Below are 12,497 nucleotides of genomic sequence, written 5' to 3' on the forward strand. Positions count from 1 at the left end.
GGGAGGGGAACCTGAAGACACTGGTAGAAGGAAGGAACACTGGTGGTGGAACTGGTGTTGGAATATTGTATGTCTGAAACAATTCTATTATGAACAAATTTTCAAACCATCGTGTCTTAATAAAGTCTTTTTTAAAAAGAATATTCCACGACTGAAACCCAATCATGAATAGTTTTGTAACTGTCTCACTGTAATTCAATTAAAAAACAAATTACAAAAAAAGATGTGAGGGATTCAGTCAAAAATCACAAGTGCATTAACAGAAGATCTGTCGCAGAGAAATTATTTTTTTTCTTAAGAAACAACTTAAAGAGAAGCTGAGAAGAAAAGAAAGAGCAAGGATGCAAAGCCAATGACTGCTGTGAGAGAGAGGATGAAATGGTAACTGTAACAGTCATTGTCAGTAAAGGTCACTGCATCAATAATGAGGCCAAGTTATTGAATAAGGCCATTTACCCAAAGTGTTCTAGTTGTTAAAGAGAATGCTAGAGCACTGGCAGAACTAGCCCCTATAACAACAGTTGGGAGGTGGGAGTGAGTGGGGGGAGGTCCTGGTGGGGAGGAGAGAACACAAGAATACTGTAAGTCAGTTAGAATGCATCATTTCCTTTCTGTAAAAGATTCTGTATATATTTCTACTGTAGCATTTCACAGATATCATATCACAAGCATTATCTTATTATAGTGGAAACTCCAGGCTACAGTCATATCTTAGTCTTCCCTGTCCCTCCTTCTGTCCATGATTTCTTAAATTTTCTCCACTTGTGACCCCTTTTTCATCTGAAGAATGCAATACAGGCAATTATGGCCAGAAATGCTTGGATTCATTACATGTTCAAGTCTGAACTGATTTCTGGCTATTGGGCACTCAGAAACCTTTTACTGTTGCCTTCCGAAACTACCCCCCCGCCCCTGTGATTCACACATTCAGCTATTGATCCACAATTTAAAAAGTGAGAGTTTAGTCAACACATGGCCTAGCAAAGCAGACTCGATAAAAGGTTTCATCTTGTATCATCATGCCTTTACCTTTCGGTCCTGCTCCCTCTAGATGAAAATTCCTTAAGAGCAAGGACTTTTTTGTCTATTTTATTTTATATATCTTGAGTTTGGGGCTGGAGCAATAGCACAGCAGTAGGGCGTCTGCCTTGCACGCAGCCAACATGGCCGACCCGAGTTCGATTCCTCCGCCCCTCTCGGAGAGCCCGGCAAGCTACCGAGAGTATCTCGCCCGCACGGCAGAGCCTGGCAAGCTCCCCGTGATGTATTCGATATGCCAAACACAGTAACAACAAAGTCTCCAATGGAGACGTTACTGGGCCCGCTCGAGCAAATCGATGAACAACGGGAGGACAGTGATATACAGTGATCTTGAGTTTAACACAATTGTAGTCAATAAATAATAGTTGCTAGCAGAATCAGTTTGAAACTCATGACACTCACCTGTCCTTTTTCTATCTTTATTCTTTCTAATTCAGCTTTTAGGCTAGAAATGGAGGCTAGATGAGAAAAAGAGAGGTAAGTATTACGATGTATTATTATGCATTAGAAATTTTTGTCCTTAAAATACTCTCATCACAGTCTCTTCAAAGAAGTCGTACAAACAAACAGTGAGGGGGCAGGAACATTCAACCAGATGCTTTTCTGAAAATCATTCCCGATTAATCAGTATCATCACCAAGCTCAGATAACGGCACATTTTGTCATAAAGTACCTCAATAAAATACCTACATAACTCTGTGGGATGGAAGGCGAAAAAGATATTCATGAAGAACATTATCAAAGCCCTACAAGAAAATGACACTCATACAAGGAAGTCATCAGCTCTCCTGTTAAAATCACTTTTTTCTGTTATTTTTTTAACTCACAATTACTGAATTTATAATCTAGGAAAATAACCTATTTGTTATTTTCTATATTTTCAATTCCTCCGTCCCTCTTGGAGAGCCCAGCAAGCTACCGAGAGTATCCCGCCGGCACAGCAGAGCCTGGCAAGCTCCCCATGACGTATTTGATATGCCAAAAAAGTAACAAGTCTCACAATGGAGACGTTACTGGTGCCCGCTTAGCAAATCCATGAACAACGGCAGGACAGTGCTACAGTGTCTTCTATATTCCATGACATATATTATTTCTTATAATTAAAGTTGTAGTGCCTCAAAATTAAAACTACATCACTTTTATCTTCACCTATTTCTTCTTTGCAGTTTTCTATTTCTAGCTGCAGAGTTTCTTCAAGATTTTCTTTTAAACACTGTTCTGCTTGAATCTGCTCTTTCAGAAAAAGTATTTCAGCCTTCAGCTTTTCTTCCATGTGGTCAGCTGCTGTCCGCACATTAACAATGTTCTCGCGATATTTTAATACCAACTCCCGGAGAGCCTGGATTTAAAAAAACAAAAAAGGTTATTGGGTTTGTGGACGTGACAGAAAACAAACAACAACAACACACAAAAAAACAAAGCTAAAGGTCTCCTGCAATCAGAATTTCAGATGTTTTCAATGGCTGAAAATCTAAGACGTTGAACTCTAATGCACTTAGGGGTTTCAGGAGGCTGGGCCTTGCCATGATTACATTCGGTTTGTTTTAGAAAAGAGACATTTCCAGTCAGTATGTACGTGAACCATCTATTTTCTTTCAGAACAGCCTTATAAGGTAAAGGTAAAGGTAAAGGCCCTCCCGTTGATCGTCGATTTGCTCGAGCGGGCCCAGTAACGTCTCCATTGGAGACTTTGTTGTTACTGTGTCTGGTGTATCGAATACTCTCGGTAGCTTGCCGGGCTCTCCGAGAGGGGCGGAGGAATCGAACTCGGGTCAGCCATGTTGGCCGCTTGTAAGGCGAACGCCCTACCGCTGTGCTATCGCTCCAGCCTTATAAGAACATAAAAATATTAATTGATTTACAACATGAGTCATTATGAATAGCTGGGAATTTCTACTATTACCTGGTTAAATCTGAACTTAGTAAATAAGGACCAAAATGAGTGAAACTCAGAGGCAAATAAGTTTAAGAGGATATATTTAGGGACTGGAGCGATAGCACAGCACGTAGGGGATTTGCCTTACACACAGCTAACCCGGGTTCGATTCCCAGCATCCCATATGGTCCCCTAAGCACTGCCAGGAGTAATTCCTGAGTGTAGAGCCAAGAGTAATCCCTGTGCATTGTCAGATGTGACCAAAAAAGAAAAAAAAAAACAAAAAACAACAAAAAAGGGGGGATATATTTAATTTACTTACTCATGTATTCTAATATTTGTTGAAGCATTCACCATCAGCAAAGTATTATGTTATATGCCTGCCAGGGGTTGCTGGCTGTGGGGTGGAAGTGCACCTGGGAACACTGGGACTGCATTGGTGGCACAGAAGGCAAAGAATATCTATGACGAACAACTGCTTTTCTACAATAAATTCTGCTAAGGTCTTTTATTTCTCTAAACTTGGAATATTTTGGTTATTCAAAGAAACAAGAAAAATAATAACAAAAGAAGAGGGCAACTGATAAACTGTAATCACAAGGAAAAACACCTTAAGGTTACTGAAATGGGTCAAAGAATCAAGGCCTCTAAACTAGTTACATCCTTTAAGGATTTTTGTGGATTCCACCCCTTCCCCCCCCGCCCCCCAGCCCCGGGATTTGAGCCACACCCAAACAGGGCTTGCTCTGGCTCTGCACTCGGGATCACTCCTGGTGCGACTTGGGGGACGGACCATATGGACTGAATTGGTGACTGAACCTGGGCCAGCCTTGTGCATATCAAGGACCCTACTCACTATACTACATCCTTCTGACCCCAGTATTCTTGCACTTCTTTTAAAATAAGAGAAATCAAATCTCCAGAGCATATGAAAGAGAGGCATCTTTTTCTACCTAAGGAGAAAATTTTTAACAAAAGTAGAAAGTGGTATGCTGACAACAAAAGGCTGAAAGCTTTCTTTTTGATGCAGTCATTCACCAGTTCAGAAAGGAGAGAGCTCCCTCTAGAGTGCTCATTACCCGTGCTGAGACAACACAAGTGAGCTAGAGGTGGGTAACAGAACGAGGAGATAAAGTTTATAAAGCATACATTGGAGTCCTGATAAATGACTAAAATAAAACAAACAAACATAAATCAAACATTGTTACTTTGTATATGGAGAAAAGAACGAGATCCAAGTTTTAGAGGCTAACTCTGCCTGGGGAAAACTGTTGTAAACAGTTTCTGTAAATTTCTTTGTTGTGTTGTTCCTTTGGGGGCCACACAAGGCAGTGCTCAGGGCTTACAACTAGCTCTGGGCTCAGTGATCAGTCCTGATGTACTTGGGGAATGATTTGGATTGTTGGGGATCAAACCCGGGCTAGCTACATGCAAAGCAAGCACGCTACAGGTTGTACCATCACTCTGGCCCCTACGATTTTGGTTTTTAAATAAATTTGACAATTACAATTTCTTTTTTTTAAAAGAAGAAGGCTCTTCAATAAGCTGCCAAGCTGTCAAATCATCCCAGGTAGATCATTCTCTGGACTGAAAACTCTATCACGTTCTTGGAATAGGGGTGGGCAGACTTCCCTCCTTTCAGGACAGGTCCAGCAACTGCCACACCAGCCATATCCAGAATACAAAATGACTCAGCTCCGAAGTGCAAGGCAGCTTGACGCCTCCTCCAAATTTTACAATATGAAGAACCCAGTAGGAGCATAGCAAATTCGATGAGAAATTGTGTAGAAACCCACTAAGTTCAATGAGTGAAAACAACACAGAAGGCTCAATCAGCACTAACCTGTGTACTAAATTCTCAGATACCCATTTAGTAACAACATTGTGAGATCATCTCAAATTGACTTTTACTGATCTATTTCTTGAATATTCCACCTACCATTTTGTTGTAACAAGCAAAACAAAGTAAATTTGTTTGTCCCTGATAAAGGGGGCAGAAACTAGGGATATTGGTAAAGGAAGGCTCACACTGATGAGATTGGTGATGAAACACTGTATGTCTGAAACATCTGCATTACTGCATTATAACTTTGTAAAACACAGTGTTATCACTGTCACTGTCCTCTCGTTGTTCATTGATTTGCTGGAGCGGGCCCAGTAACATTTGAGACTTGTTACTGTGTTTGGCATATCGAATACATCACGGGTAGCTTGCCAGGCTTTGCCGTGCGGGCAAAATACTCTCGGTAGCTTGCCGGGCTCTCCAAGATGGGCGGAGGAATCGAAGGTGGAGGAATTAAACTTGGGTCAGCTGGGTGGGCCGCGTTCAAGGCAAACACCCTACTCGCCGTGCTATAGCTCCAGCCCCACAGTGCTATAATAAATAAAAAAGAATCACAATATTTTTCTATTGTTTTGAAATTTCCTCTAAGAAATCTAATTTCTGCCTTTACTGTTTATAGTGTTTACCTGAATTTAACCTAATTTTTTTTTCTTTTAGGGTCACACTTGGCAATGCACAGGGGCTACTCCTGGCTCTGCACTCAGGAATTACTCCTGGCAGTGCTCAGGGGACCACATGGGATGCAGGGAATCAAACCCAGGTTGGCCACATGCAAGGCAAATAAATACCCTACCCGCTGTATTATGCCTCTAGCCCCCTAAGATAATATTTTTATGTTAAAATCTTTTAAAATGTATTCTGAGGAAAAAAGTTAAGAAATGAAAGGAAAGGATAGTTATAAATGTCTGAGAGAAAATTCTGGCCTTGCAACTCAACCAACCCAATCCAACTAAGATTCACCCAACCAAGTTTACTCAAAATGGAAGTGACCAAAAGCATTGAAAGTCATTGAAAGGAGAGTGGGTGTTCTTTACCTTTTAAAGTGCTAGAGAATCAAAGAAATAGCTCAAAGGAATTGATCCTCAGTATCACATGATTTCCCCAAGGAACCTACCCACCATTAGCACGACCAGTATGGCCCTAAAACCAAATATATAAAGTGCTAGACAGACAAAAACCTCAAGAATCCAGCTACGGATCCCTGCAAACATTTAACTTCTTATGCATTTTCAATCTGGTTCTGCCAGAATAACTTTTCAAACCTTCAGTTTGGCAAAAACAAAACAAAAAATGGGGGTGGGGGGGTGGAGGGATGCTGGGAGCATGGGAGGTGGGAACGGGCACCGGTGGAGGGATGGGTACTCAATCATTGTATAACTGAAACTCGAGCACAAAAATCTGTAAGGTCAACAACTGTACCACATGGAGTTTCACTAATAAAATTTAAAAAAGGAGTTCTCAAAAAAAAAACCTGTTTTTAAGAAAAATTTACAGATGTTTCAGGAAATAGATATGTTTACAATATTCTTTAATCACGTGGAAAAATAAGTTACCTCTACAGCATCTGGTAGAATGAAGTCTTCTGCTTGCTGTAACGACACATGCAAGCTATGCTTACCCTGAAGACTGTCATTATCTTTCTGTAACCTCACCAGCTCTTCAGAGACCTGTTCTCGTGACTGCATCAGCACTGCCTGAAATAGAAACAGATTCTAATCACAGCCCCAAAAGGGCAAATTGTATTTGATAGTTGCATCAGAATAAAACCATGTTCAAACTACACAAGGGTTAGAAAAAACAGTACAATACAAAATTCTGTAAGCAATTTCAGATTTATTTTCTGCCTTTACATATATCTAGGGGGACAACGAATAAGTATCTGACCAATAGCTTAGAAGAAATGATTCTTTCTTCATGCACATCTATCCCTGAACTATGGAAAGACCAGTATCTCTAGCTCAGCAGAAGTAGCTGATACAATCAAGATCTATAATCAAACAGAGCATGTACTTCAAAAATAATTCCTTATTTCCTCATGACATACATCTAACAGAAAGTAGAGAGAAACAACATGAGTCATCTTCATCTTTTTTTGAACTTAGGATCACTGCGAATGGTCCCGGATCCCTAAACAGTGACTGAGGTTCATTCTGGGGTGGGGGTGGGGTGCTACACGTGGTGGTGCTCAGCAGCTATTCCTGACGCTGCTCGGGCATTGCTCCCAGCAGTGCTCAGGAGATCATGCATGCTAGACTTGTGCTTCAACCCTCTGAGCTCTCTTTATGACCTTTCATCTTTCAACCTGAGCTGAAGGCAAATCAAGATACTGATCCACAGCTGGAGAGAAAGTTCAGGAATTAAGGTACATGCAGGGCTGGAGCGATAGCACAGCGGGTAGGGCGTTCGCCTTACAAGCGGCCAACATGGCCGACCCGAGTTCAATTCCTCCGTCCCTCTCGGAGAGCCCGGCAAGCTACCGAGAGTATTCGATATGCCAGACACAGTAACAACAAAGTCTCCAATGGAGACGTTACTGGGCCCGCTCAAGCAAATCGACGATCAACGGGAGGGCAGTTGACCAAGGTCTGATTCTAGTAACAGCATATGGTCACTCAAATACAGACAGAAGTGAACCCGGAACACAGGCGTAAACTCTGAACACACACCTAGGATTCAGGTGTGCCCTAAATCCTAACACTGCCACCACCCCACTGACAAGAAAGAAACAAAAAAGATACTGATCTAATACCAACACAAGCCCACTGCCTTGTAATCTAGGGCCATATCTGCCCTTCACCCTTAGAAAATCTGCATAAGATCCAGCTCTTTACGGTCAATCCAGCAAAACTAATTCTGCTATAGTTTGCAAAAGGCAAATGATAGGAAGGATGACGGGGAAAGGAAAGAACGAGGGAGGGATAAATTGAGCCAGATTAGTAAGAAATGAGGCCCAAAACTGGGGAACCGACACATCAACCAACTGCCCTCTAATAACTCTCAAAAATGGTCTTCTGGAAATTTCTCTTCACCACAACAATTTCTATATATGTTTCAATGAAATCCATGGGAAACGAATAAAATTTCTTTAAATAATTTTAGGAAAAGCACAATGATTCCTCAAAATTTGCACCTATTAGAGTTTTGAGAGATTTCTACTTTTATTTGGAACTGAAAAATCATGATCGAAAGTATACTGTTTTAGTTATCCAAATAAGAAAAGTAAGTTAAAAAGGTTTTGGTCAAGAAGTAGGTCTTGGGGGTATGGTGCCGCCAGCAGGTCAATCTGTACCTGTGATGCGAGTGCATCAGCAGCCTGATGGTACCTTCAGACTTCCAGGCACCCCAAAATTGCTGCTGCGCCTTTGGCCAGACCCCAACAACTTGGGGCCAAGTTTACCAAGAAAGTAAACGGCCAAAGTATGTGGGAGACACACCCACAAACCACCTCCAGCTCAGCTTATATAATCTGATTCCTGATCAACCTGCTCAACGGCCATGATCCCAGAGACTCAGAAACAAATCTCAGAACCCAGCGGCTTTTGGCAGAAGTGCATCTGGTCCCTGCAGTAGGTTACTGGCGCCAGGCCACCCCAGGTGGGAATAGGTTTAGTTCCTTGGTCTGTTCCCTCTGGTGGCTCAGCAGCTGCCACCCTTCAGAGGCCACTGGACAGTCAGGTTTGGGCCCACAGTAACGAGACACACGGGGCCTCATGGGATGGGGGTAGAGCTGGCCCAATCCTCCCCACCCAAGGAGTACCCGAGTCGCTGCCCATGAACGACCTCTCTGGCTCCTTGATCAAGCTGCTTAACGGCCATGATCCCAGAGACTCAGAAACAAATCTGAGAACACAATGGCTTTTCGCAGAAATGCATTAGGTCCCCGCGGTAGGTTACCGGTGCTGAAGGGGGGAAAAGGTGCTGTCCCTCTGCCTAATCCCTCTTAGCGGCTCAGTGGCCACCATCTTCCAGGGGCCACTGGACAGTCAGGTTTGGGCCCAGAGTGACAAGACACACGAGGCCTCGTAGGATGGGGGTGGAGTAGGCCCTTTCCTCCCTACCCCAAAGAGAACCCAGAGAATCCGAGTCGTTGCCTACAAATGGCCTCTCTGGCTCCTGAACAAGCTGCTCAATAGCCATGATCCTAGAGACTCAGAAACAAATCTCAGAATCCAGCAGTTTTTCGCAGAAATCCCTCCAGATTTAATTGTTAAAATTTTGGAATTTCAAAATCGCGCGGCCACAGGCGTGACATCATACGTTATTCATAACCAGCAATAGAAAACAAATTGTCTACGGTTGCCTTTTCGGCAGATCTGAGTTTTGGGGTAAAATCCCAAATAATAATGGTGGGTCTGGTGTCAAAATACTGAATGTAATCAAAGTAGAGAGAGAGTAATGTGGAAATCATCTGCCCCACAGGCAGGGGGAGGGTGTGGGATGGAGGATATACTGGGGTTTTTGGTGGTGGAAAATGGACACTGGTGAAGGGACAGGTGTTTCATCATTGTATGACTAAGACTTAAACCCGAAAGCTTTGTAACTGCTCTCATGGTGATTTAATAAATAAATTTATAAAAAAGGAAAAAAAGTAAGGTGGAGTTCTTGCCCAATTCAATCAGTCTAATCAATGGCTGAATAAATAGCAATACTCCTACATTAAAAAAAAAGTAGGTAAAAAACAGCATCTCTTGATACAATCTTACCTATTACTAATGTTTTATAGGTCCCAAGGAATATAACCATAACCACTTTGGTCAGGGAGCTAAAATCATATCTAAAGATGATAGGAAAAAAAGGAACACATTTAAGAGAATAAACGTTATTTAAATATTAACTTACCATCTGTTCCTGAACATCCCTCTTTGCTTGGGAAAACCCCTGTTGTAATTCTTCAAGCAAAACCTCAGATGCTTGGGCTTTCAGGACAAGTGCAGATATCTTAAAAGAAAAAAGAACACATTTTTTCAATATAGAAAAAGAACTTCAAAACCAGTTACTCTAAAAGTAGTTTTTCTATCTTCTGTCCCCTTAATGTCCATAACTGATGTTTTATTAATTCATTTTAACCCATTCACCACTTATTCAATAGATATGTGTGCCTCTCCAATGTACTGAGGCATTGGTATTTTAGATAATGCAAGATGGTACCAAAGGCTCCAGGCTCAGACATGATCAGATCATTCTGTTAGTCTCTAGACAAAGATACTAATCCATGTACCATCATTATAAACTCTTTTTAGTAAGTAAGTAAGTAAAGGCCCTCCCGTTGATCATCGATTTGCTCGAGCGGGCCCAGTAACGTCTCCACTGGAGACTTTGTTGTTACTGTGTTTGGCATATCGAACACGTCACGGGGAGCTTGCCAGGCTCTGCCGTGCGGGCGAGATACTCCCGGTAGCTTGCCGGGCTCTCCGAGAGGGGCGGAGGAATCGAACTCGGGTCGGCCATGTTGGCTGCGTGCAAGGCAAACGCCCTACCGCTGTGCTATCGCTCCGGCTCTTTTTAAGCTTTAAAAAAGGGCCAGAGAAGCCGAAGAGAGAGTACAAGGCTAAGCTGCTTGCTTATTTTGTGATTGACCCTAGTTCAGTATCCAGGAACACATATGGTCCTCAGAGCCCTCAAGAAGTGACCCCTGAATAAAGAGCCAGGAGTAAGCTCTGAACACAGCTAGGCGTGACCCTCAAAACAAACAAACAAACAAACAAAAAGGGTGAGCAGAGAGATATAATAAGGGTTGGGGAGCATGTAAAGCATGTAGCAATCCCAGTTCAATTCCATATATCACATGATCCACAGGCACTGCTAGGGTGGTCCCATATGCTCCAGCAATGCAGAGTCTGAGCACCAATGCATCCTTGGGCTGAGAATTGAGCCACCTAGCCCAGTCAGCCAAATACCACCTGAAGTAGTCCCAGGACCCCTTGAGCATCCCATTGGGAGCTTTCTGTTGCCCTCTCAAAAGCTAAAAAATATGGGGCCAGAGACAGGCGCAGGTTTGGCGCTTGCCCTGAATGGTCCATACAGGTTCAATTCCTGGCATCCCATATGGTCTCCTGAGCACTGTCAGGAGTAATTCCTGAGTGCAGAGTCAGGAATGACCCCTGAGCACATCCACGTGTGGCCCCAAAAACAAACAAAAAAAGGAGCTAGAAAATATAAATTGAAAATGTCCTTCCCCCAACCCCCAGTAAAAAAAAAAGTATATAAAGTAACAAAATGGGAGAGCAACACCCAAGAATAGCTGAGATAAGTACCAGGAGGTTTACTCCATGGCTTGGAGGCCTGCTGCACACACTGGGGAAAAAGGCAGCTCAGAGAGAGAAGGGAACACCAAATAAAGGGTGTTGGGAGGATCCTCCCAGGATGGGAGAAGCATGCTGAAAAGTAGACTATAGACCGAACATGACTGCCACTCAATGCCTCTTTTGCAAACCACAACACCCAATAAGAGAGAGTGAACAAAAGGGAATGCCCTGCCACAGAGACAGGGTGGGATGGGGGGATGGGGGTGGGAGGGATGCTGGGATCCGTGGTGGTGGGAAATGGGCACTGGTGGAGGGATGGGTACTCGATCATTGTATAACTGAAACCCAAACACAAAAATTTGTAAGTCTACAACTGTATCTCATGGTGTTTCACTAATTAAAAAAAAAATAAGTCCATATTAATTAATCAAAATACAGGTAAAATAATATTATAAAAATGGGCCAGGGAGATAGCCCCTGGGCCGGGGCACTCTTTAGCTTCATATTCTAGAGCCCTGAGTATCATCACCTGCACCACATGGTTCCTCCAGCTAGGTGCTCCCTCCAAAAAATCAAATAAACAAAAGTTGGAAACTCAACCCAAGAATCTTTCAACTACTGGCCAAGGAGATAGTAAAGGGGTTAAGGAACCTGTCTTGTATGTAGCGGACTCAGGTAGAATCCCTGGTACCTGAAAGTACCACCAGGACCAACCCTTTAAAAGAGTGCCAGGAGTCGTCCCTGAGCCCACTAAGTGTAGCCCTAAGACACCTCTCAAAAAAATAAAAATCCATTAGTTGTAGAACGGATTAATGAATGATGATTCTCATGTTAATCATACAGTGATAAAATAGCTCATTGTAAAATATAAGATCACCTGATCACTTGATAACCAGTCACTCATAGATTTGCTTGAGTGGGTGCCAGTAACCTCTCCTTTTGTCCCTGTTACGTGCTACTGCAGCCCAATGGCGTCTGCTTGCTATAGGAACACAAAGAGCCTCAAACCGTTTGTTCAGAGTCTTGACAAAGAAGTCTGACCATCTCATAGGTAGGAAGCAACACGCTCTTTTGACGTCCCATGGAATCCAGTCAGTAACAGCTCTAGTCCAGTAGTCATCTTCAAATCACATTATGCGTGCAGTCCATCTGATTTTCGATGCCTTGGCAAATGAGACAGCGTCCCTGATTCTCGATCATCCATGGAGGTTGGAATTCCAGATTCCTTCTCTCACTTGAGTGAAGCATGATACTCCAAGCATAGCTCTTTTTTTTTTAATTTTTTTTCCCCCTTTATTTTATTTTATTGTTTTTTACAGTTGTAGATTTACAATTTTTTGTGCTTTGGTTTCAATTATACAATGATCAGATACCCATCCCTCCACCAGTGCCCATTTTCCACCACCATGGATAATATCCCTCCCACCCCCATTCCCCCATCCCCCCTGTCTCTGTGGCAGGGCAATCCCCTGTGTTCTCTCTCTCCTTTTGG

At 42.7% G+C, this 12,497-nt stretch overlaps 1 protein-coding gene across 1 annotated transcript in view; it reads right to left on the minus strand.

Annotated features, from left to right (window-relative positions):
• RABEP1 (rabaptin, RAB GTPase binding effector protein 1) overlaps nt 1-12,497 on the minus strand; it is a 128,708-nt gene that overhangs the window by 6,714 nt on the left and 109,497 nt on the right. The window contains exons 12-15 of the mRNA XM_056115256.1: nt 9,600-9,698; nt 6,314-6,454; nt 2,191-2,380; nt 1,444-1,499 (exon numbers count right to left, since the gene is read on the minus strand). Of these exons, the coding sequence (XP_055971231.1) occupies nt 1,444-1,499; nt 2,191-2,380; nt 6,314-6,454; nt 9,600-9,698 (486 nt within the window). The remainder of the gene's footprint in view (nt 1-1,443; nt 1,500-2,190; nt 2,381-6,313; nt 6,455-9,599; nt 9,699-12,497) is intronic.

This window comes from Sorex fumeus, unplaced genomic scaffold, assembly GCF_029834395.1.
Source record: "Sorex fumeus unplaced genomic scaffold, SorFum_2.1 ptg000028l, whole genome shotgun sequence".
Taxonomy (NCBI): domain Eukaryota; kingdom Metazoa; phylum Chordata; class Mammalia; order Eulipotyphla; family Soricidae; genus Sorex; species Sorex fumeus.